The 24,318-nt window shown below is 43.4% G+C and overlaps 5 protein-coding genes across 6 annotated transcripts; 1 reads left to right on the top strand and 4 right to left on the bottom strand.

Annotated features, from left to right (window-relative positions):
• Positions 1-869: 869 nt before the first annotated feature.
• Positions 870-1,396, bottom strand: LOC122626760. The gene has a single exon (XM_043807136.1). The coding sequence runs from the start codon at positions 1,394-1,396 to the stop codon at positions 965-967; it is 432 nt and encodes a 143-aa protein (XP_043663071.1). The 3' UTR covers positions 870-964.
• A 383-nt stretch (positions 1,397-1,779) lies between these two features.
• On the bottom strand, positions 1,780-6,437 carry LOC122614081 (ATP-binding cassette sub-family G member 4). 2 transcript variants are annotated; one of them, XM_043788564.1, is made up of 10 exons: positions 6,423-6,437; positions 4,564-4,816; positions 4,212-4,335; positions 4,059-4,146; positions 3,905-4,006; positions 3,702-3,847; positions 3,133-3,646; positions 2,900-3,068; positions 2,584-2,840; positions 1,780-2,518 (listed from the first exon to the last, which is right to left on the bottom strand). In XM_043788564.1, exons 2-10 carry the CDS (start codon positions 4,766-4,768, stop codon positions 2,090-2,092), a joined length of 2,034 nt encoding a protein of 677 aa, XP_043644499.1. In that variant the 5' UTR covers positions 4,769-4,816; positions 6,423-6,437; the 3' UTR covers positions 1,780-2,089. The 2 variants fall into 2 exon arrangements, with proteins under 2 accessions (XP_043644499.1, XP_043644491.1); XM_043788556.1 differs by lacking the exon at positions 6,423-6,437 and adding an exon at positions 5,157-5,354.
• Positions 6,438-7,676: 1,239 nt separating this feature from the next.
• On the bottom strand, positions 7,677-14,275 carry LOC122611787 (ATP-binding cassette sub-family G member 1). The gene is made up of 7 exons (XM_043785097.1): positions 13,810-14,275; positions 11,011-11,128; positions 9,922-10,111; positions 8,960-9,793; positions 8,727-8,895; positions 8,565-8,665; positions 7,677-8,501 (listed from the first exon to the last, which is right to left on the bottom strand). Exons 1-7 carry the CDS (start codon positions 13,991-13,993, stop codon positions 8,001-8,003), a joined length of 2,097 nt encoding a protein of 698 aa, XP_043641032.1. The 5' UTR covers positions 13,994-14,275; the 3' UTR covers positions 7,677-8,000.
• A 2,949-nt stretch (positions 14,276-17,224) lies between these two features.
• On the top strand, positions 17,225-19,465 carry LOC122625985 (glutamine synthetase 1, mitochondrial). The gene is made up of 2 exons (XM_043806074.1): positions 17,225-17,451; positions 17,640-19,465. Exon 2 carries the CDS (start codon positions 17,653-17,655, stop codon positions 18,850-18,852), a length of 1,200 nt encoding a protein of 399 aa, XP_043662009.1. The 5' UTR covers positions 17,225-17,451; positions 17,640-17,652; the 3' UTR covers positions 18,853-19,465.
• A 4,189-nt stretch (positions 19,466-23,654) lies between these two features.
• On the bottom strand, positions 23,655-24,295 carry LOC122611386. The gene is made up of 2 exons (XM_043784408.1): positions 24,215-24,295; positions 23,655-24,158 (listed from the first exon to the last, which is right to left on the bottom strand). Exons 1-2 carry the CDS (start codon positions 24,293-24,295, stop codon positions 23,655-23,657), a joined length of 585 nt encoding a protein of 194 aa, XP_043640343.1.
• Positions 24,296-24,318: the final 23 nt, after the last annotated feature.

The raw sequence follows: 24,318 nt of genomic DNA on the forward strand, positions 1-24,318 counted from the left end.
AATTTTGAATATAAATTTTTAAGCAGTCGCCGATAAGAAGAGAATGCAATCGATATATCGATATGTCAAAATCAACTGTGATTCGCGCACCCATTTTGATCGATTAGTTAACGGCTTGCGTTTTGTTAATTGTGTTTTGGCGCAAAGTTAAGCTGTGTAAATTCACAAAAAGTGCGGTGAAATCAATATTGAAAGTGCTTTTGGTAGTGTCCCAAGTGTTATTGGCGGTCCTGCCTTCAAAAGCTAACCGAATGAATCGCGCCTAGTAAGCCAACATAAATAATATTTGCCTGCCAAGGATTTACGCGCGATCGCAGGTTGGAGTCGCCGGTAAAGGCTCAGGTGTTCAAAATATTTTCGATGCTTAGTGAGTGAGTGTGATTTCTTTTAAGTTGTACCAGCAACGCAGATAGCTGCCTTCGCTAAAAAGGTAAATGGTAAAATGGTTTCTTTAAATATATTTATATGTTATGTCACAAAAGTTGTTATTTGGTTAAGTTCCCATTATTGCAAAGTTATAAAGGCGCGAAAGTACAGTTACAGTTACAGTTATGAAAACTGCAAGTACAGCTACAGAATAGTAATCTTAACATTACAACTGCAGTGCACAGCTTCTGGATACAGTAATCATAACATCAATATGCTAATTAGAACTGTATACATTAAATACATACATATGTATGTAACGTAACACATAAATATTTTTAAAATAATTGTATCCCGGGCATATTTAATTTTTTCTGAATTATGTATATTTGGATGTATGTATATAATTACATTTTCCCTATAATTATTTTTATACCTGCTGACAAGCTTATGTCTTTATTTAAAGGGAGATACTTTACCGTCATCCTGGACCCAGCAGATGGGAGTTGTCATAGCACCCTCCTCTTTAATTTCATCCTCATTTGTATTCCCCTCACTTTCCCAATATTCGTGATTATTCCTGAATAAATCTTATTGTCTAGCAGACACCATCATGTTGGTATTGAAAAATGGGCACCGTATAGCCAGGACCTTGTCTTCTCAGATCGTGGGCACATCGTACTTCGTTGTGGAACTCGCAGAGCGTGGCAAATGTCACATTGCGGCCATTGCGGAGAACGCAGACGGGGCGGTAGTATCGGGGACAGCTTTGCTCGCACGTCTCCTCATCCTGGTCCCAGCCGGCGGCAGTTGCCCCGCCATCCTCTTCATATTCATAGTCGCTTTTATCCTCATCGCCGTCCAAATCATCATCATTATCTAGCGCTGAGTAGTAGTGATAACGGTCAAAGTCTCCGTTGCCGTTGTCTTGCCAGCTCCATTCCTCGACAATTGTTTGCTCCGTTTGCACTTGCTCTGCAAGGGAATGGTGGATTATGGCCAAAACAAGGGCTAGGAATATATAAAACATATTGCTTCTGCACCCAACGATCAACTAAATTCTCGATTCTACGGTTACCTAGCCTCTTAAATAGACAACAGTGCCACCAATCCCCAGTGGCGACAGTTGTTCAAATAATTTCCATAATTAACTTTGGCGGTTTTTATTGTTACGCCACATATCACAATTGATAGAGCTACCAAATAATTTGAATATTTTAAAGTGAATCAAGGCCACAGACAAAGTCATACTTGGCTGTTCTGACTTAAAATCAGTCTTAAAGCATATAGAGTTTGCAATGAAGACGGGCGAATTTTTTAATTCAATCTCTAAAAAAAAGTGAAATTGTTTAAATATATTTCTAAAGCTAATTTTTTTAACTGATTTGATTTGTTATAAATTGAGTTTATACATTTTTTAAAAATAAATTAATATTTATTAAGATATTTGGTGAAAACATTTCTATGCATACTTAATTATTTTTTCGTAGTTTTTATTCTGCCGTGCTAATAATGCAACGATAGAACTATAATAATTATTTGTTTTCTTAAATATATTTCTATTCTTGATCATAAACTTTTAATCATAATCCGATATCACTTTCATGGGTTAGTAATATTACATAAACCGAACATTATTTTGGAGTGTTTGAAGGTGTAGACTGGCCGCTTAAATCCCGCTTAACATAATTTGTCTAGCACCGAAGTCAAAGGGTCCATGTTTTTAGTAATTGTACGAAGTAAAGTTAAAGTATTTAGTTAACAGCTGTAGGACATATGCGAAAATAGGATTGACCGCGGATTGTTTCAGTCGCAGTCTTATCATGCAATACGCTGCTACAGTGAACAGCAAATAAAAGCTTAACAAGCAGAATAGAGACCACAAATAGTGCATGTTATCGAATCCCAAGAAGGCCAACAACACTTTTGACTTTTTAAATGAGCAAAAGATTTCCGTGTCCTCGCAAATTGTGTCGGCGCGTCCGTAGTCGTACAAGGATGCGACTAGGCCCTCCATACTATGACGAAGGAAGCTGAGGTGCATCAGAAACCTCATAAGTGGGGATATGTATGTTCCGCTGCCATACCCTATGCCGTAAATGGAAAGCAGGATCAGCGGCACGGCGAGTACTGGCCCCATGAACATTGCATTCTAAAGGGAAACGTTAACTAATTAGGATATATCGAAAATAAATAAATGTGCGGCTAATCGCTTACCACTAAGCTTAGTCTACTGGAGATCAACAAGCCAAAACTGTCGGAAGTTAAAGCCGTTACGAAAGCTATGGTAAATAGCATGGCAAAGCGGAACCATTCCAGTGGTTGGCTGGACATTAAGTACACAATGGACAGATAAATAACGGCCAAAATAAACATAGATGGTAGCTTTGAGGAAACCATTGCTGCGTAGTAGGAGCTCAGACGGTACCACTGGTTGTTGTACTCCCTCTTTAGAAGATTGATTTCCGTGGGAACTTTAATGAAGGTATTTATTATTAACCACTACTGTTAGAGGATTAAATATTGAACTTACAATATAGAAGTACAGGCATCATAGGAAGGTAGAGGTATGCTATCACAATAGTGAACATGAAACCAAAATTGAAAAGCGCTTTAGAGGCCGATGTTCCCATACCAAAGTAGAGCGACCCCACCAGTAAAGCGAGAACGATGTTCATGTAGAACTTTAGCTTGATGTATGACTACGGAAAAATAATGTTACATTGCGCCTATACGTCGTTCTCGACGTTCTCTAAGTGCACTCACCTTATCCCTCCACATATGGATTAGCATTCGCATAAGCAAGAGTTTGTACTGCAGCCACCAGCTACACTTGGCCTGCAAAAGTTTTGGGCTAATCTCCTCCTCAAACTGCTCCCTTTCGTAGAGCGACGATGCCCCCGATGTGGTGTCGGTTTTGGTGGGTGTTATTTTACCTTCCTCTGGTAAAGGAGTCCACCGCGCAACTTTACCGTTGTCAACGGCTTCTACCATTGGCTCGTGATAGGACCCGCCATACTCCAGGCAAGCAACTTCGATAATAAAGTCAGCCGGGTTGTAGGTAATTGGACAACAAAGGCCAAAGTTCTTCATGTAAGGCACAATGTTGGACCCCTTTCCTTGGTAGACGCACTGGCCCTCGGCTAGGACGTACACTGCATCGAGCATCTCGAAGATCTTGGCAGATGGCGTGTGGATGGAGCAGATCACAGTGCGTCCCCCCGCGGCCAAAATTTTAAGTAGGGCAATGCATTGCGAGCTCGACAAATCGTCAAGACCGCTGTTGGGTTGGCTGAACAATAAATCTTGTGTTTCAATATTTTTATTATACTCACGTTGTGGGTTCATCTAGAAAGATGACAGGCGGGTTGTTGACCAGCTCAAGGGCAATGCATAAACGCTTTCGCTCACCCCCAGAAAGCTTTTGAGCCATGGTATTCAGGGACTCTTTTAGGCGCAACATTCCCAAAATTTCGTCAATCTACTCAGAGGTTGAGATAAAAACAGGTCTAAGTGTATAATTTAAAATCAATCTTACCACTTCGAGCTTTTGTTTTAAATTTAGTTCTCTTCCCAACTTCAAGTTTGCCGCTAAAAGCATCATTTCCAGTACTGTAAACTGGGAGTCCAGGACATCGGTCTGTGAATTAAATACATTTTTAGCGGAACGCACTTCTGTAATCCACTTTTACCTGCATTATATATCGAGACATTTTGCGAAAGACTCGCATATCTCGCGGACTGTTGTTGACCAAAATCTCACCGGAGGCGCACTCGGCCCTATTGGTAATTAATAAGGATCATTATAGGATTATTATGAAGAGGTTCGATGTGTTACATCTTACCCAAAGCCCGCCAAAAGGTTTAGCAGTGTGGTTTTACCAGCCCCTGAAGGCCCTATAATCGCAGTAAGTTCGTGAGAGTGAAACATTCCATTGACTCTCCGCAAAATAGTCTTTGCTTTTGAAGCTGCGGGATGTGGCGATAAAAGTAAAAAAGTATTAATTTATTGTTGTTAATGGGGAATTAGATGGAAATTGCTATTTAATATGTGCATGTTCAGCATTAGAAATCAAGCGGGCTGTGGGAACAGCAATTACTTCGAAAATGTGCAATTACCATTCTTAATAACCCATTATCAAACACGAATGTATTCATTATCAAATGCTCAGGCATGAGCTGATTTGATACACTCACCATTGGTCTGGTCGGGAACCTCATAACATAGTTCCGAAAACTGCAAATTCACAGCTGGCCAAGATGGCAAATACTTGAGGCCGAGGACTGTTTGGAAGTCCTCCGATTGATCGGGTTCGAGGCTATAGCCGTTTATGTCGCTGCTATATTGAAGGGAGCTGATTTGGGAGGTTGTACTGCCCTTTAAGCTGCTGGTAGTTTCCATCTTAATATTCCTAGAGTTCGTCGTTGTTTTGAATCGATGTCATTACTCCTAGAAAAAGGGAAATGGCAAATTTTTGATAAGGAATTCAATAATTTAACTTCGCATTAAAATCGCTTATGAGAATTGATTTCGTTTACAGTTCACATAATGCTTTGCTCTTCAAGATAACCTTTTGAGGTGTGCTTTTGTAATAATGGAATCCTCGTTTTAAAGCGCAGATTCATTTATACAATAGACATTAATTGGCAAACAGTACGAAAGAAGGTAATGCGTTTTTTTTTGGCTTAAACCAGTTTGACAAACTCATCATCATCGCATGTTGCGTTAGCTTGCTACTTCGACTCAAGTTAATTAAAAGCGGCAATTTGCATTTCTAAAAATTACTTACGCGTATCTGGGACCACGGAAAGCGCCCTCCCTTCGTTCTGGAAACAAATTCCGAACTGACCGAAGAACTTTTTAAATTAATTTCATTTACCCTACGAATTGCGCGATCGTAGTCTCTCAGCGCAGCTCGCAGCTCGAAAACATACTCAGATTTTCAATTGATGGAAAGCAGTACACAGTACATGCACGACTGACAGCCTGCTCGAGTTCTGACCGAATGACTGGTCGTCTGACGGCGACGGCGGTCCGGAGATCAGACTGTCCGGGTATAAGTCGATCCAGTCAGGGAATGGGGAGAAGAGCAAGTGGCATTGAGAGCTGCTGAGTGAAGGCCCTGCAACCGAAACTGGACAGTCGATTTGCAGTTATTCCGATGCAGCGTCAAAACCACAGAACTTTCTGAGAATTTCATGCGTTATCAGCGAGTGGGCGAACCCATAGCGGAAGTTTGGATCGACGCTAGATTTAAGACGGGCGGGCGGACAGTGCGGATGCGCAATCTTTGCGTTATTATTCACTCTTTATCTTCTTTCTACTCAGACTGATTGCGGAATTCATGTTTTGGCAACCGAACCGCTTTATCTGTTGAAAGCATTCAGCGTCAGTCTATGAATACAAATTTAATTGTGGGTCGGTCGGCCTGAAACGGGGGGCCTGACCGTTGGCCCCACTTCTTGATACCGTTTAAATAATTTTCGGTTAGCGTCTTGCTTATGACGTATTAGATTGCGCATAGCAAGTCGTTTGGTCGTACTTGTCTAGGGTATACGATTTGTGACTCGCCGGCAAAGCTTTTGTTCCATTTTGGCCGACGCCGCGTGAGTAATGGTGCATGTAAATGCACTGAAGCGGGAATATTGAACTGTGATACATGAATCAACAATCCAACGAATTAATTACAAATACATGTAAATGAAATATTAGGTTAAGTAGACAGAACCCTTATGATTTAAAAATAATCAGTTATGTACCGGTACTGAATAGCCGCGTCTTGTAGATAGGTCGCTGATAACAACCGCCTTAGCTGACCCAGAAATCGATTCAATAATTGTTTTTGCTCGTGTCGCTCAGAAGCGGGGTAAATAGTAGTCAAAAATTTCTCTCGTACTTGTGTGCAGTGCTGCAAACACTGTCGCAGTTGTTTTCGACTTTGGGTTCAACGAACGCGTTAGATACAGCCGGCGTTCACTATTATTTGCAGCTGCGTAAATGCACCACTCACTGGCGCTGCAGCGGGTGTATCGGTGGAGCGATAGGGGGCACTTACTCCACTTTCTTTTTGTATGTGCTGCTGTCGCTGGCCGTTCACTCTCTTTCTCATGGCGGCAACCGCGCCACAGCAGCGAAGAACCGTCGTGTTGTTGCACCGACGACCGAATATGTACTAAAAGCGAGTGCAGGAAGACTGCGGCAGTGACTGCTACTGCACATGCTAGATTTACAGAGGCGAAGACTAGTGCCCGGGCCGAGTTCTTTTGCCCTTCGGAAATCTAGAGGCTGGTTCCAGTTGCAGAAGATCAAAAACTTGTTTTGCAGCCTATTAAATCCGATTCGAAGGATATGGCCGGTCTATTTATACACATTCCACATACCTGACAAATGAAAATGAAAGACAGACCTTGCTTTAGCTTCAGTTCAGTCCCCTCTTCACTTTTAGAAGCATTACCTTTTGAGTCACGCAGAAGCTCATTTAGATTTGGTGAAGGATCAAACTATTATGGGTAGCATTATTTTACAACACTAAATATATACAGCATCTTCGCTTTACATTTTTTTGCATGAAATTGAAAATTCCTTCGCTTAAAGCGGTCATAATTATAGTGGCTATTATGATGGTTTCCATCATTTCGAACAATTTAAGGCAACGATAGCTAGAATTTAAATGTATAGTAACAGCGTGAAGATTGTAGATGTAGAAAAGCTTTCACAACTCAAGCAACATTAAGTTGAGTTCTATAAAATGTACATTTTTTTTTTAAACAAAAATTACCAGTTTCAGCTCCATAGGATCAGAACATTAAAATTAAAAAATTTGAATTGAATATATGGCTATAAAGTTGACAACTTTTTAAAATTAAGAAAACAGGATCTGTGAAATGGTCGCCCATAAAAACTTACCGTCTATTGCAAGCGATTTGAATTTAAGCGGCCGACTCGTACTAATTAATTTTTCCGGTAGATGGCGCTCAAAGAGCTTTTATACTAAAAATGCCGTAGATCACAACAAATATTGCTAATCAAAATCTTAAATTGTCGAATTTAAACTTTTTGAGTAGACTTTGTGATTTCCTCCAAAGATACACAATTTATACATATGTATTCAAAGGTATTTATTGTAAACCTGTATTAAGAAAATATTACAAAATAATTACAAAGGGGCTTATACTCCTAGTACCTCGAATAAAAATATGCGTATATATATAGTTCTTGTAATCAAAAACTTCACATTTTTAAGGACACAAAATATTTTCGTTTTTAATTTAAAGACATTAAAAACCCATCCGGTAAATACACTTTAAAATGTATTCAAAGTTTTTTATTTAGAAAAATGGTTTGTAGTTCAATAACTTACTTCATTATACGATTCACTTATATCAAAGATGTGCTAACAGTGATTTGAATAGGTTTTTTACATCTGCGGCTGGAATAAAGCTGATTTAAGATAAGAAACCTCCTTGTGTATATATCACTTAAAATATGAATTTCGCGACTAAAACTAAACAAAAGTAAATTTTGTAATGATTAATGATTAAGAACAGAACCCAAGACGCTTTGTTGAAAACTATATAGTCCTTACATAGAAAGCTATTAAAGCCAAAACAACAAATATAATAATGTAACATGCTTATCGCACAGTCTTCAGCTTCCAGCGCAAGAACAGGTATGCCGAGATGCGCAGCACCACGAAGATCACAATCAGGGCCACAATGTCGAGAGTAAAGTTAGCGTTGACCATGTCCAGTTCCTCCAGCGTGGTAATAGGTGATTTGAAATGGCAGTAGGTTTGGAAGCACCTCAGCTTCTCACGTCCGTATCCGTAGGTGGCCAGAGCTGTGCCCTCGAAACCGTATCGAATGTACGACAAATATGTGATCCACCTCAAGTATACTGGTATAGCGTCAAAGGAGACGAAGAAGCCGGAGAACAGAAGGAAGGGCACGGACATGACCGGGGCCAGGAAGACACCGTTCTGGACGTTCATTGCAGCGCCTACCACCAGACCCACGGACTGAGCCACGAATGAGATGAGCAGGCAGGCCGACAAGAACATGGAAAAGCGGAAAAGCTCCCAAGGTTGTGAAGTGAAGTAATACACAATCGACACGTAGATAACGCAGAAAATAGCCTGAAGGAAAAAGTTATTCGTTATCAGTTACAGTCGCTCTACTCAACAGCTGAGTGCACTCACTTGAAACGGTAGATCAGCTACTGATATAGCCAAGTAGTAGGACTTTAGCGAGTACCAGCGATTAAAGTTTTCTTTTAACAATACGGGCATCTCAAGCGGGACTAAAACAAAGAAGATAATATATTAACCACAAAGGGATGAATATTAAGCTGGTTTCCTTACATGATAGGATCGTAATAGTCATAGATGTGTACATGAGGAAAAGCATGTTAAAGAAGAGGAATCCCAGGTTGCTCAAAACTTTTGCTCCATCATTGCCAATGTCATAGTAGAGGGCGCCAATCAGGAATCCAACCAACAGATGGGCAAATAAACGCAGATACATAAGAGTCTACAATAAAGTGTTAAAATGTTAGGTCTACCCAAATCCTTGACACCGTTATTAGTTTTCTTACCCAATCCCGGTAACTGAAGAGTAGAGTTCGCTTGAGAACCACCCAGAACTGGTGGAACTGCGAGGTCGGATATCGCTCGGGTGATGTTATCTCCTCCGTAAGCAAGGCGGTTGTGCAGTTTACGGACTTTTCCACATCGATCATGGCATCTCCCTTTTCGTTGGTAGTGACCAAGGCAGAGCTAACGTTGCCCTCCTTCACAATGTCGTTGACCATGCCGTTGAGCAAGCCGTTGTTCAAGGTGAGGTTGTCCTCGTACTTGCGCCCGCTGACACTTGAGGCGTCGTTCTTGTCCAGAATGGCCTTAAGGTTTTGCACCTTCACCAAATCGTTACGAGCCTTGAGGCCGGCGTAGTCCGCTGAGGAACGAACGTCCCGTTTGCCGTTGTCAATAGCATCGACCAGTTTCCGAGTGTGGTCGCCGTGCTCCCCGCAGGACACCTCAATCACGTAGCTGGCCGGATTGTGGTAACTGGGGCACTCCAGGTTCAGCGTAGACAGGAAGGGCACCAGTTGCTTGGTGCTGCCCTGGTAGACGCACTGTCCATCTGCGAGAGTGTACAGCTGGTCGAACATCTCAAAGAGACGAGCGGATGGCTGATGGATGGTGCATATAACAGTGCGCCCACCAGCAGCTAGCATTTTAAGCAGATGAATGCACTGAAAGCAGGTGGAACTGTCCAGGCCGGATGTGGGTTCATCAAAGAACATGATGGGAGGATTGCTGACCAGCTCCAGGGCAATCGAGAGTCGCTTTTTCTGACCGCCGGACAGGTTTCGAGTCATGGTATACCGGTGTTCGCTCAGACTGAGAGTGAGCAAGATGTCATCGATCTGGGGGAGAAGGCGACTTATTAGCGGGCTTAAGTAAATAAAACAGGTGGGTTCCGACCCAAAGACTGCTATTCACGATTAATAATTATAGGTTTTAGACTATTGGGCTCCTTTCCTTTTCAACTTACCATGGAATGCTTCTCGGGCTTCGAAAACTTCTTGCTGAGCTTCAGATTTGTTGCCACAGTCATTGCTTCCTGGACGGTAAGGTTTCCGTGAAGCTGATTGTCCTGCATGATGTAGGCGGAAAGCTTGCGAAAGGCGCTTAGGTTGCGCTCGGCGCCGTTCATGGTAACGCTGCCTTCGATGCTCGACGTTCTGCAAATGCAATTGATCAGAAATTGGAACCATAAAAAATTGAAAACATTAAACATGTAAGGTTTTAGATCCGATGGCCCTTGTACTGAAAAGATACCATTCTTGTATCATTTAAATTACAATGCTGCACTGTTATCTGAATGGGCTTTAGCATTTGGTTATTTGTGGCAGACCTGTTATCACTGGGCAAAGCTAACTTCGAGTAATCGAGCGTGTATTTTATTGTACATATCTACGTTTGCTTGTATGCGGAAACTTATTTGATATACTAGGTATACATGCGCACGCGATCGGACAACTCAAGTCCGAAGTCCAGCAAAGTAGTAGCTGATTCTCCCTCAAATATTCAAACTAATAAAACTCGGCGACATTGCTAAGTGTGTGTGAGGAAATAGCAAAGTAAGCAGTCCATTGCACACAGGTACATTTGTATCTACAAAGTGTCATAGACTTTCTGCTCGTATTGATTCAGGGCGATCGGTTGACCACTCCTGGTAACAAATTTAAACACATGAAAGGGTAATAAAAGTGTTTATGATTATTATGCAATAGAGCAAAATTTAAGGTTTACAATAAATGAATAAAGATAGAGCAGGAGAAGGAAATGGAAAGTCAGTGCGCTTTGAATAGGAACATATGTACGAGCATGTGAGTGTCCCGCATAAAATACAGAACTGCGAAGAACGCAAGGCGAGGAAAGGTCGGCTGTTTAAGCACCAAAAGCGGCAAAGTGGTTATCAAGTCGCAATTATTTCTGATGATAATACAGGGCTGAATATAAACATTGTCGAACTCGTTTCGCCGTATTCTCGTGTGCTGGCGCAAGGTCAGATACGTTCAGTGTCGGAGTCAGCAGCTACTTGATGTGAATGCAAATAATCAGGCCCTGCGAAACCTACTTGTAGCCAGACAAAATGTTGAGCAGCGTACTCTTGCCAGCGCCCGATGGTCCCATTATGGCGGTGAGCTCTCCAGACCGGAGGCGCCCGCTGACGCCCTTCAGAATGGTCTTGGCATCTGTAATAAAAGACACGAAATTAGTGTTTGGGCAATCTCTTGTTGAGGCTAAAAATAGTTCGGGTTTTGATAGGTCTTACGTCAATACCTAAGACCTAAGTGCCGCCGCAGCTATCAAGTAAGACATTGCATTGGCTATTGGACGAGCATAGGTAAACAAAATCTGCAAAGTCTGACAATCAAAAGGCATAGCACGGTCATTGGCCCCATCGAGTTTTTCTCCCTCTGCCTCCACCGCGATTCGGTCTTATTAATTCAGCCAAATGTGGTATGACTTATGCTATTATCGACGGAATGCCAATAGTTGTCAAGCAACCGCATCCATTACTCAAATTTTATTATACATCCGTCGACAACGGACATCCAAGAAACAGAACGGGGAAATTCGTAAGCAACCAATGGCACGTTAGTAACGCTTGTTTTAAAGTTAGTCGGCCTCAGTATTTTCGCACATGCTGCCTAAATGAAACTGCTCAGATGCGGAAGTGCCTTTTCAACGTGGTATATCTTTACATTTAAACCAATAGCTTTGTATAGCAAGCCATCTGCGCTTTGCGGAAAATGCTAATATACCCGTTTTAATGGGGGCACGCTCGGCGGCTGCCGGCTCTGAATCTTATGAAAAGATGGATCTACCATTAAATCATAATCAGGTATCAGGTGGCGGAGTACTAGCATCGGTTCTTGCTGTGGCTGTGACTGCATAACGGAGTTTCTGTAAAGTGACTATTACGAAATAATTCATTTTATGTTTGTCATAACTCCGATTAGTAAAGTACCGTGACCCGCTCAGAAGTGAAACTCGAAATTTATTAAGCTCATGCAGGGACTGTAAATGTTTTATTCGGCGGCTTACTTAATGCGTAGTCTTTAAAAGCTGGCAGTGAACCCCAGCTGCCAGGCAGCGACTAGCAGTCGTAGACGTAACCACTAGATACGCAACGTCTTACTTGCTTGCCAATTAATGTAATAGCACCAAAAGTGGGGCCACGCTTGAAAAACGATAGTCCAACGCTAAGGCCAACTCGTAGCTTTGATGTTTATGACCGGATTGGACAACAAGTGCAACCATTCAGGTCGCCCAAGAAAAGATTGCGCGAAACTTGCCTCAAGGGCACAGAAAGTCGCTTTCTGAATAAACCTCACTCTGTTTTAATATAGCATTCAAGAACGCCAGCAGGCAATTGCTTTATTATTTGTGTTTACTTAAAAGTGGCATAGTTGGGCAAAATCAGCGCAATTTCCATCGGTTGCCTCACAGCCAATTCCATCTTAAATTGTATACATTATTTTGGCACATAACTTAGCACGTCTGAGAAGGCGGCGTGCCATCTGCAAATCTTTCGGCCAGGTGAGCACGCTCTTTGGCCAGCGTAAATACGTCTATATATACGAGTATGCGCTTATTCTGAACGACTTAATTGAGTCGGATGGCCGGCCTTTGAGCTGTGCAAAGTTCAGGCTGCTGCCTTCTCCAATTATTTTTGCACTTGGCTGGCCTGGCCTTAAGCTCAAAAACAGGCTTTGACAGTCCCTCAGTCTTAGTCGGGATGCACGGACTACGTCCGCCGTGCGACCAGCAATCCAATTCGAAAACGAGGGGAGTGGGTTGTATGTCTGAGCTTTTTATTAATATGGGAATAAAGCAGCTGTGCTCGTTCGCATACCAAACTATAGAAATATTATCGCTGGGCCATCATTACCTATTCTGAACGGCCCCTCCGGCAATGCACGTTACCAGAAATGTGTTTCCTCCACCAAACCCCACTTTAGCTAGCTATGCCGCTGTGACTAAACCCTAATCGCTCTGCTAACACAGAAAGCACACACCGCCACCAAACTAGCACTATAAGTAGACTTCCTCGACTATCCTATACCCGTTACTCAGGAGGGAGGCATTTCAAAAATGTTTAAAAACAATGGCCATTATAGTTTTGGGCGGCACAGGGGCACTCTGCGTGTAGAGGGTATAGAAACAATACCTCTCACGCTAGCACGTCATCACAGAATGTTTTCCATAAGAGCAGTATATACAAAGAAACCGCGTTGTGCTCCACCCATGCTCCAAAGTAGATACACAGAGACGTGAGAGAAGTGCGAGTACATGGCTCCCCGCCTTTTGGACGCTTTGGCATCGAACCAACTTGTTGACCGTCCCAATGGCGAACATCGCTTGTGTGGGCAGTTACTCCGCGGCTACTGGATGATACTGATGATTTTGATGTATTTCGTAGTGCTTATCGCTGTGAAACCTAGTGAACTTTGGCCAGGGCCGCCCTTGTGTAACTGGGAAATGAATCCGAATCCGACGAAGCGACGGCGGGTTACATATCTACTCAGCCACAACCCGAAGCTCTCCCTGTATGTTCACTGTATGAGCGTGCTGATACTGAGTTACAGCTGCTAATAGAACAAAGAAACCAGAAACCAACACGATGCGAAGCGCAGCTAAAGCAAACAAGTAAAACCCGCTAAAGCCAGGGAAGTGCGTAATAGCAACAGAGCAGTCCGGAGAACTAGCTCTCAATGAGACATGTGCGGAGCACTACTAGCCAGGACCGGAAGCAAAAGCGCAGGGGTGGGTGAGAGCAGGCGCGGGAAGTTCAAGATCCAGCTCTCGAGCGGCCAAGAGGAGTGCGGGTGGATATAGAGATGTGGTGGCAAACAATGGAAGTACTTACTGCTGCGGTTCCCCTCCTTGACGCGGTACGTCAGGTTGTGGAAGGCGAGGTCCACCGCTGGTCGCTTGGGCAGGTGCTGGAGCGTCTTTGGCTGGGCGGGCACTATCTGAGCCTTCAACTGACCCGCTCCGGCTGTGCCCAGTCTGTTGTCGTTCAACAGATTTGCATTATCGTTCTTAGTCATCTTGTCAATCAATCAACCAGGGGTTAAAAAGCAAAATGCAATCACTGTATTGTGTGTGTATACGTATTCGTATTCTTTGTAAACTTTGGCACTGACAGCAATACTGCAGCCCCTGCTGCCCTTCGTTCCCGTTTGGGTTTTCGTTCGCGTTCGCGTTCTCGATTCGATTCCACCACCGTCTGGTCCGGTGAGAGAAATTTTCCACCCGTCTGTCGAAACGGAACTGCCGCTTCACGAATATTAGGACTTGACTCGCTCGCGCCGCGATCGCAACTGAAATAAGCAATTGCGGCAGTGGAACAAAGGCAGAAATTTAAGCGACCGCTGTCAGAGAGTGCCATCGCATTCTCTCGCAGCCCCAATGCTCTACGTCTGTGGTTGGAGTAGGACGGCAGTAGAGATACCACTTCTGGTGGGGATTCTAGTGCGATTGAGAGACACCGTGGGTTGGCTCTCTCTTAAAAGCCCGCGCAGTCTTCTACTGAGTCTTGAATGAATTTCGGAAAAGCCTATAATCTGTGACAATTCCTCGATCGGACTTAGCAGCCACATGCCTCCCGGAAGAACATACCCTTTACTGATATCGTCTGTTTTGTAGCCTTGTGGAAAGGCTTTGTGTCCCTGTCTTGTACTTCGATTAGTCTATCAGCCTATCAGCTGTTTATGGTATATGTTATTAGCAAGCCTATTTAGCATGGTTTAGGGAGTAGTCAGTCTTGGAAGCTAAGGTATTGGCCATTGCTTTAGTCAAGTTAAGTTAAAAGTTCACGGCCTCGTTCATGACTCATGAGTTATTGCAGGGGCTTATCTACGGGTGCCAATCTATAGCTGATAGGAGTCTCCAATGAGCCGATAAGGGGTTGTACTTTGTCATTTGGTGTTTTACGTAAAAATTAGTTAATAGGTTCCGTACTTCGTTTAAAGGAGCTCTATTAAGCATTTTTAATGGTTTGCGTTTGCTACACTTTACCTACATTTTGCTTTTCCCCACATTTTATGAGGCATGAGGTCATTTGTAGCGCGACATTTACGGGGGTGTGGGAGGTCCTTACAACTTGGCTCCAGAAACAGTTTTGGGCTATATCTTAGCGCAACAGTAAGATGTAGAGATGTTGTAAGCCGTGTAATCACAACAGAAGCTGGTTGACTTGCGAATACGATTTTCCAATTGCGACAATAAATCGCAAGTGGTCTGTGTTTTGCCCAATCTGATTGGGATTAACGGATTGCACTTGGAGCGTAAACGAGACCGTATTCCATTAAAGTTCAGTGAAACCGGTTTTTTGTATTTATTGGGGGCAAGTAAAAACGCAAAAAATCGACCAGCAACAGGTATTTTCCTAGTGCATACCCCAATTTGAGTTATTTTCCCTAGTTCGGTTCCTGGGTTTAAATCCAGCATTCTGCATTAAAGTTATGCACGCGCTTCAAGATATGATAAATTAATGAATTTCCACTGGCAGTTTTCCGATGACTATAGGTTCGGAAATTTCTAAGCTTGGGGCTATTCTAGTCACGGAGATGTCAACAATTGGCAGGAATTGCAAACCGGTTGTTCTGCCACTTGTTGAATTGTTTTATAAACGCGGTGTATATTAGATGTGCCAACTTAAAGCGATGCATTTTGCTTGAGACCCGCCTGGTTCAGCTACTTACAGATTATTGTTTTCCAAAAACTGATTCCAACTATACTTGTTCATGGTGCCGTAACGCAACAGCTACTGAAGACCTCAGTTCATAGCAACAAGTTGCCTTGGCAAAAAACCCAAATCGCAGGCTATAACACCAATAGGCAGTCGAACCCCAAGCCGAATATAAGAATTAGCGATTTTGTGTTTGGTCCGTTCCACATCGGGCTTAAATACACACTCTGCTGGAGGGAAACGTTCGTAGTTTCTTGCGAAAGATATCTGAAGCCGGCCAACCAGTGGAAACGATGCCACGTAACTGGAAAAGCGTAAACGGCTATATGTGAGTTAGTCGCCGCTATGGTGGAAATGGGCACTCACACATTGGCACATAAAAGTTTCCTCTGTTTTCCTCGTTTTCTTTGTTATGGCAACCTGAAGCTCGCCCAATATGAGCCGCCCAAAAAAGCTTGCTTTTCCGCCAATTGCCAATTGTTGCTTGAGAGGAAGATTAGTTGTCCTCCGTGGAAATGGTGAGCTAAATATTTTCCAATCTGATGTGCCTCATAGAAATCCCAATATTTAGATCAAAATTTACATTGCATGTAAAGGAAAATATTCAGCACTATACATAAACTCAGCCTAAAAGTAGGCTATACTGTATATGTACCTGTTACGCCAAGCGAGTATTAATCATCCTCTTATTTTTGTTATTTTAATTTCAGTTAGATATATTTTTTTAACATACGACGTTTTAGTATGTGACTTATTCTGGAAAGGAATATTTGGTCCCGGATTTACATTGCACAAACCAATCAATATTGATTCATTTTGGGGTTTTGAAATGCTGTCCGCCGGCAAAGTTTATCAAACGCTAAACACGAATAGAGACACAGCTGATACGTTGCTCCTTGCATTCGCTGTATTTAGTTGTATATACTGAACTTTGCACCAGGCGTGTATTCAAAACAATCAGCCAGAGAGCAAAGTGGTGGAGGTTTTTACGAAGAGATTGCGAGAAACGAGAGAGTGTTGTAATGCGTTGTGCTGTTGTAATGCATCTGCATACTGCGTACAGGCCTCGCGGCAATTTAAAGGCGGAATAAAACCTGACACAGTTGCTGAAAAAAACATTCAGAAAACATTCGGAAAACATTTATTTAAGGCATAACATGAATTCATCAAAAATTTCGAACTTAATCTGTGGCTTTTTAAATTCTCAAATTTGCTATGCACCTTAATAGGCAGGTGTTCTACGATGGGAACTATTGAAAACATTGGTTTTGGTTTCTCATTTGGCGATACTGCAAGCTACAAGTGCGCGAAACGCATCAATGAGCTTACAGCGATAGCGTGGGCCCAGTAACGGGGCTTTCGGCCACCCGAGTAGCCTTGAAACACAAACATTGTGGGTCGCCGCGCAGGTCTCTCCGGCTGGTGCTTCTTGGGTGCCCGTATACTGCCAGTTTTGGCTGCTGCTGCTCTCTGAGCTCTGGGCTCTGGGAGGCCTTTGTCTGTGCGTCGGCGTCGCAAACGCGATAAAGAAAACCCGAGGCGCGCGACGAAACGACTGAGCGAGTGAATTGAAACGAAAAAAAAGTGAATGTTGTCGCGCTAACTGTGCTCACAAGCCTTCCAAACATCGAATTGGTCGGGTGTCCTCAACAGTCGCTCCGCAGCCACTGACAGAAACAGAAGCGAAAACCAAAAACTAAAAACCGAAAACCGAAAGTCCCGCAATCCAAAAATCGCCAAAAGACCTGTCCAGCCAGCGACTGCTTAGCCAATCATATAACTGTAAAGTGGAAGTGGAAAAACGTGCAGTACACGGTAAGTTGTTGTGCGGAAGACTGCGACCACCCCAGAAAATCAAGTGCAAGGAAGAAAATTACATAAAAATACATGATGAGAGCAGGGTGAGCCAGCATGCCACCAGCCCCCATGTCGCTGCGCACGTCCTCACACTCGCCTGCAATACATAACTAACCGTGTCCTTTTGTCCTTCTCGCCGACTCCAGTCCAAGAACCAACATGGCACTCCGCGTAGCCGGACTCTTCCTGAAGAAGGAGCTGGTGGCTCCCGCAACGCAGCAGCTGCGTCTGCTGCGTACTAGCACTACGACTCGCACCCAGTTCTTAGCCAACTCCCCCAACACGGTCCTGGACAAGAGCATTCTGCAGCGGTACCGCAACCTGGAAACACCTGCCAATCGGGTGCAGGCCACTTACCTATGGATCGACGGCACCGGTGAGAACATTCGCCTAAAGGATCGCGTCTTGGACAAGGTACCCAGTTCCGTGAACGACTTGCCGGACTGGCAGTACGACGGCAGTTCCACCTACCAGGCCCATGGCGAGAACTCGGACACCACGCTCAAGCCACGCGCCATATACCGCGATCCATTCAAGCCGGGAAAGAACGACATAATCGTCCTGTGCGACACCTACAGCGCCGACGGCAAGCCTACGCCCTCCAACAAGCGTGCCGCGTTCCAGGCAGCAGTTGACCAAATTGGCGACCAGGATCCCTGGTTCGGCATTGAGCAGGAATACACTTTGCTAGACGTGGACGGACGTCCCTTCGGCTGGCCGGAGAACGGTTTCCCAGCCCCACAAGGACCTTACTACTGCGGCGTGGGAGCTGACCGCGTCTACGCCCGCGATCTTGTAGAGGCCCACGTCGTGGCCTGCCTGTACGCTGGGATCGACTTCGCCGGCACCAATGCCGAGGTGATGCCCGCCCAGTGGGAGTTCCAAATTGGACCATCCGGGATCAAGGCCTGTGACGATTTGTGGGTGTCGCGATATATCTTGCAGCGCATAGCTGAGGAGTATGGCGTGGTGGTCACATTCGACCCCAAGCCGATGGAGGGCCAGTGGAACGGAGCCGGCGCACATACCAACTTTTCCACCAAGGAGATGCGTGCCGAGGGCGGAATCAAGGCCATCGAGGAGGCCATCGAGAAGCTGAGCAAGCGCCACGAGCGGCACATTAAGGCATATGACCCCAAGGAAGGCAAAGACAACGAGCGGCGCCTCGTGGGACGTCTGGAGACTTCCAGCATCGATAAGTTCTCCTGGGGCGTGGCCAACCGTGCCGTGAGTGTGCGAGTGCCGCGAGGCGTGGCGACGGCCGGTAAAGGATATCTCGAGGACCGGCGGCCAAGCTCCAACTGTGATCCCTACGCCGTGTGCAACGCCATTATCCGCACCTGCCTGCTTAACGAGTAAGCGGTGAGCGCGGAAACGGGCGTTCAATCTTTTGTACATTATGTTTTATTGAACTGTGAAGCGTATCCGATCATTTGGACATATTCACATTGAACTGAAGCAAAATTTGGCTTGCTTGTGCAAAAAAGACAGGAGACCGAGGCACGAAAGCGTGCGCTTAGAATTTAAGAAGTGGGTGGGTGGCAAGAAAAACAGCTAAAGGGAACATTTTACCTGAAAGCGATGGGGCCTCAATAATACTTTGCCATATATCTTACAAATTATGTATATCTTACCATTGCTTTAATCTAAATAATAAACAACATTGTACCCTACGTTAATTCGTTACCTGTAGATCAAACAAAAATATGTTTGGTTTGGATGTTGAATTCAGCCAACGTCATTTGTGACCCTTCAATTTTTGAACGCACTTGTTTAATAACCAGTAAGGGTTTCTAAATGTTACATTAAAGAAAGAAATATCAGTGAAGTCGGTCGATTTGCATATTACTCATTCATATCCATGCGCACGAATACACATTTAAGTGTAAAATTTGTTTATAAATACTAATTGTTGATTAGAAGTTGTTGAATACAAAAAAAACTTAATAAAATAATATAATATATATTGGTACATATGTATAACTCTTGACGGATCTGTCGCTTCACTTTGCTCGCTAGCATTTTACATCTTTGTACTTATGTACATATATGTTGTTATTATATAAATGTCTATATACTACAAGCACCCTGAAAATTAAGAATTCCATTGAGATACGTAAATACATTTTGAGTAAAAGCAGAGCTGCAAAGCAAAACAAATTACTAGAGAGTATTTTATTTTCTCATTTTTGGCGAGCTTGTTGTTGCAATGACTGCGAAAATCAAAGTTTTGAAATATAGAACAGCTTGTTTGTAAATACATGTGACATGGGGGGCACGAAAACGAGCAAAGGCAATACCTTGTTTTTAATGGAAAGTTTTCCACCACAAACAGCTGCCTGACACTGAAAGTTTCCGAAGACTAATTCTTGGGGTTTCCGTTCAGAATGTATGTTTTTCGCTCAACCCTTCTTTCCCCAAACAAATATATATATATATATGTGTGTATATGTATATATACGCTTGAATGTAAGATATGGCTACGAAGGAGACAATGCTCCCATATTTTCCCAATGGCAATATACTGCGTCAGCTGATAGGGCAGGGGTATTGCACTCTGATGATGACAGGGCACTGCATTTTCCTACAATCAAATAATGATTGAGCAGAGTGGCGAGCTCAATCGCTTCGAAGGGTGCTTGCTCAGTCCTACTGCCCTTCACATACCTGTATTTATGAACAGCTCCCCACACTTGCAAAATGTACCCTTTCGTTTTGAGAGATAAATGCATACTTAAATGTACAAAATAATTTTTAAATTTGAATGGAATTAAAAGAATTTTAAAAAGAGATACTGCACTACTACATATAATAAGGAAATGTTAAAAAAAAATATATGTTGCTGAGCTTCTAAAATTGAGTGCGATTTTTGTTACTGCATTGGCATGGTCGTACTCGCGATTGTTGACATTCTGAGGTGCAGTTAGCGGTGTTTGTTCGGCTCTGCTGGGAGCGGATTACGGATTACGAGGTATGCAAATGTAATAAGGTCAAGAGGGACAGATAAGGCCATCCGGTTTATTCAAAACAATGTTAAATACACAGAGATAGTTCGACCAAGCCAGCCAGCCATATGAATCAATGGGACATGGGATCATCCGCAGTCAGACCCATCTATAAGCTTGTATAGCTCGTCTTAAAAGTTCAAACGCATTCCTGTGCCCAATTCAAGTCGAATATCTAATATACCCGTTTTCCATTGCATAGCACAGCATATGAGGCCACAATGTAGATAGTATAATATATTTTTAAATCGCATAAACATTCGAATCAAGGCACCAGCCTGTTATGCCAGCAGAACACAAGAGTTCCGCACCGCCGCCCATAAACCAGATCATTAATAAATTGAAGCAGGTTCATTGGTATGCATGAAACACGTTCAAAGATGTCAACATCTTACAATGCAGGTCTGAGGAGCCAGTTATGCTGCCTAAAACCAGGCGATTTGCATAAAACGGAATGATAAGCTGGACACTCGGTTTCGAAACTATTGATAACGAAATATTTGTTTAATAAAGAACACCGCCTTGTATTTGAATCAAGTGATCAAAGCACAGTATTAAATTTTCACTGCAGATAGAGGAGATATAAGCTTCGCATACTCTCCGCACCTTCTTAAGTTCGTCGATTAAAGTCCGAGCCAACTGATAAGACATTCCGGGCTCGAATTTGATCTTCCGGCTGCAAAAGGCTGACCAGCGGTTGCCATTATCTCCTTCAGCTTTTACTTCTGACTCGGTCAATAAAGTGCCTCCGCCTGGGCAGCGTTATCACAGGGCCATAAATCATATTGGCAGTTGCGAAAAGAAAATAATGTTGCTGCGAAAAGGCAAATGTTTTTAAAGCTTAATTAATCATATCCCCTCCATATAAAGAGGAGGAATCTTTTTACGCATACCCCTGCGTTTTTCAGCGAATAAATACATTGAAATTACCAAAAGTGGGGCACGATTGCGGAGCGTGTTTCCTGAGTGACCTGTCACAGTAAACTCAGCTACCGAACGACTCTTGTGTGTTGCAAATCTCGACTTGCAATTTTCAGAGCTGTAAACTGGGTCAAGACATTCATTCGCCTTGCGGTGGGAGTGGTCGCAAAACTACTGATAACAGCGGATCTACTGACTGAATGCAGGACGCAAGCGTGACAGCGGCAATAAAAAGGCAGCAAAACTGAGTGAATCTGGTGGGGAGCTGCCGGTAAAGTATGCGTTGCTGGGGGTGCTGTTTATTTTTATGTGTTGTTGATTGGGGACCGCCCCAACTGCTTGTTGAGATTACGTTTTATGGCGCTACTTTTAGTGCGCGAAATCATAAATGATTGCGCGATCAAAATATGTGGCCGCACTCTGGCAATTATAAAACCTGTCAGGTGCAAGCAGATACATATAATCTTGACTGTGTCCTGTGACCGATGTCCAACAATCGGTCACGTAGCGTCATTTTGAAGTCTTCAAAAGATTTGCGACCGATTCCCCATTCTATCTATGGCGCGTGTCGATACGGTGGGGGTCTTGGCAAACGCCTGTGTTTGCCAACAAGTGCCGTCTTTTATCTGGCCTATTTATCTAATTCCCCACTGCTCACGCCATTCGCAATGTTCTGGTCGTGATAAGTGCCTATATTTAATCTGCAGAGCGTATAGATGTCTGGAACTGAATCACCCAACGGCAGGGTCGGACTGCGTGTTCTGTCTTAGTTTTCCAGAGAGTCGCGGAAGATTTCCTCCCCCAATTTGATGCCTCTTCTAGCTTTTCCTTCTAGCTTTTCTCTAGTTTTTTTTAGAACACTCTGTCTGCCGCCACACGCCATCCGCATTGTTTGCGTCATCGCCCCACACGCGTCTACCAAGTGATCTGCGATCTGTTCCGTGCGCTTTTGGCGCTTTTGCATCGCATCAGGCAAAGTTCAGTCCCCCGATTCCTGGGGTAATCACCGCAGTCAAACCGATGACGGACAGAGGCTCATCCAAAGGTCGTCTTCTGTGGCAAACACTCATGCGCATTGCTTTAATTTCATTTAATTGTTCATTGGTTTTTGTCTGAACGGCGATTATGTTTCTAAGTTATCTGTGAAGTGACCCGCTTTTAGTTGATAAATGGGATTAGAATCCATTAGCTATATTTAGTTTGAATGGATGAGTCGCAGAAATAACATAGTTCAGTAAAAAAAAGAGAGGTGACTTTGTTTTGCGAAAGTCGTTTGATAAGAGCTTTTCGATAAGCCGGCACAATTTTACTGGGCGTTGTTTACCCAGACTTCATTGGACTTAAATGATAAATTCAACTGTACATATATGTTTTCTTTGCATATTATTCATTCAATTTAAGTAAACTTATTTTATACTTACATATACAGAGATAGCATTGCGGAAAAACTGCTTGTTTCATGCCGTGCAGGCAATTAGAGTTCGTTCAACCGCCGTCCATCTCCCTTTACTCAATTTATTGGCCATTAGCGAGTCCGAAATTATTCGGGAAGACCTAGTAAAATCTTGTCAACAAAAGTATCCCCATATTGGCCGGGCCTGTTTTGAACGGATAATTAATTTGGAAAGCTAAATTTAAGGAAGTACTTATGCTACACTTTATTAATTAATTTATTGCAAGTAGTTTCTCTTTTACAAATGCATTACAGTTCTGAAAGGGATGTAAAGTGCAATGCTAGCAATTATTATAAAACGAGGTTTAAAATACTCTAAGAGCCCTAAATAAAACAGCCATAAACTCATAACTGTTAGAATGTAACATACGTGAATGCTACATAAAGGAAATTTATTAGTGTAGCCTACTTTACTAACTGGTGCATCTTTTGTGGCATACTAACGGGCTGGAGCGAAGTACATTAAGATACTCATTTGGTATACCCTTGAAGGAGGTATATTGACTTCAGTCAGAAGTTCTTTATGTGAAGAAAAGTCAACAGATGGGTCAATGTCCATGTCTATATCTGTCCGTTCGTTTTCACGTAAAATATTTTCTCAGTTGCTGCCTTTAAGAAGGTATTCCAAATGTCTTCTATTTATTGCCCGCTGTACATACAAATCATAGTTTCGTTGCTTTGATTATAGAGTCTTTATATTCGTTACACACCTTTTTTAATATATCCATACTGCAAGGGTATATAAGATTTGGCTTGCCAAACGTAGCTTTCTTGATTGCTCTTTATTCGTTGGATCCACAGGACTTTTTCACAACCTTTCCAGTCATGAAATAGGTGGACAGCGGTCTGAGCCTGCGGCCCCGCGAAAGTTCCTCAAACAAGCCGCCACTCACGGAGAAAGTGTGCTTCGGTTGGTAGAGGAGGCTCAGAAGTGGGTTCTTGGGGCTGACGCGCATGTTGTGCATGGCGTATGTGCCTTTGACCAGCGGACAGCTCAGCGTGTAGTTACTTTGCTTGAGCATGTTGTCCTTGGCTGGCTTAAAAAGCGGTACTGAATTGAAGACATTCTGCAGGTCGCACAGCTTGGTGGAAGCGTTGTATACGGTGCGAGGCTTTTGCCGGCCGGAGTGCTGAAGGATAAGGATGCGGGACACCGGTGAGGCAATCTCCTCGTTAATGGTGGTTATTGAGCCGATGCCAGTCTGGTTCGAGAAGGTCATGTTGACAATAAACCGGGGTCGGTCATCCGTCCAATTCGCATAGGTGAAGGTCACATAATAACAGCTCTATTCGGTTAGTTCGGATTAGTTTGAGACATTGGAGACCTTCCTTGAATACCGACCTCCTTGCTCCTGATCTCAGTGAGCTTCAGCAGGACCACCCAAGTCGAGATCCTCAGTATCGTTCCCCAGGTCGCGCGCATTGTTCCCAAAACTGACTACTACT

This window comes from Drosophila teissieri, chromosome 2L, assembly GCF_016746235.2.
Source record: "Drosophila teissieri strain GT53w chromosome 2L, Prin_Dtei_1.1, whole genome shotgun sequence".
NCBI classification, from domain to species: Eukaryota; Metazoa; Arthropoda; class Insecta; order Diptera; family Drosophilidae; genus Drosophila; species Drosophila teissieri.

Coding starts and splice junctions, on each gene's coding strand:
- LOC122626760 (XM_043807136.1), bottom strand. CDS start 1,396: ATGTTTTATATATTCCTAGCCCTTGTTTTGGCCATAATCCACCATTCC.
- LOC122614081 (XM_043788564.1), bottom strand. CDS start 4,768: ATGGAAACTACCAGCAGCTTAAAGGGCAGTACAACCTCCCAAATCAGC. Junction 4,336..4,563: donor GGTTCCCGACCAGACCAATG/GTGAGTGTATCA, acceptor CACATCCCGCAG/CTTCAAAAGCAAAGACTATT. Junction 4,147..4,211: donor AACCTTTTGGCGGGCTTTGG/GTAAGATGTAAC, acceptor AATTACCAATAG/GGCCGAGTGCGCCTCCGGTG.
- LOC122611787 (XM_043785097.1), bottom strand. CDS start 13,993: ATGACTAAGAACGATAATGCAAATCTGTTGAACGACAACAGACTGGGC. Junction 11,129..13,809: donor CAAGGAGGGGAACCGCAGCA/GTAAGTACTTCC, acceptor CTTTTATTACAG/ATGCCAAGACCATTCTGAAG. Junction 10,112..11,010: donor AACATTTTGTCTGGCTACAA/GTAGGTTTCGCA, acceptor TTGCATTTGCAG/AACGTCGAGCATCGAAGGCA.
- LOC122625985 (XM_043806074.1), top strand. CDS start 17,653: ATGGCACTCCGCGTAGCCGGACTCTTCCTGAAGAAGGAGCTGGTGGCT.
- LOC122611386 (XM_043784408.1), bottom strand. CDS start 24,295: ATGCGCGCGACCTGGGGAACGATACTGAGGATCTCGACTTGGGTGGTC. Junction 24,159..24,214: donor CTGAGATCAGGAGCAAGGAG/GTCGGTATTCAA, acceptor CTAACCGAATAG/AGCTGTTATTATGTGACCTT.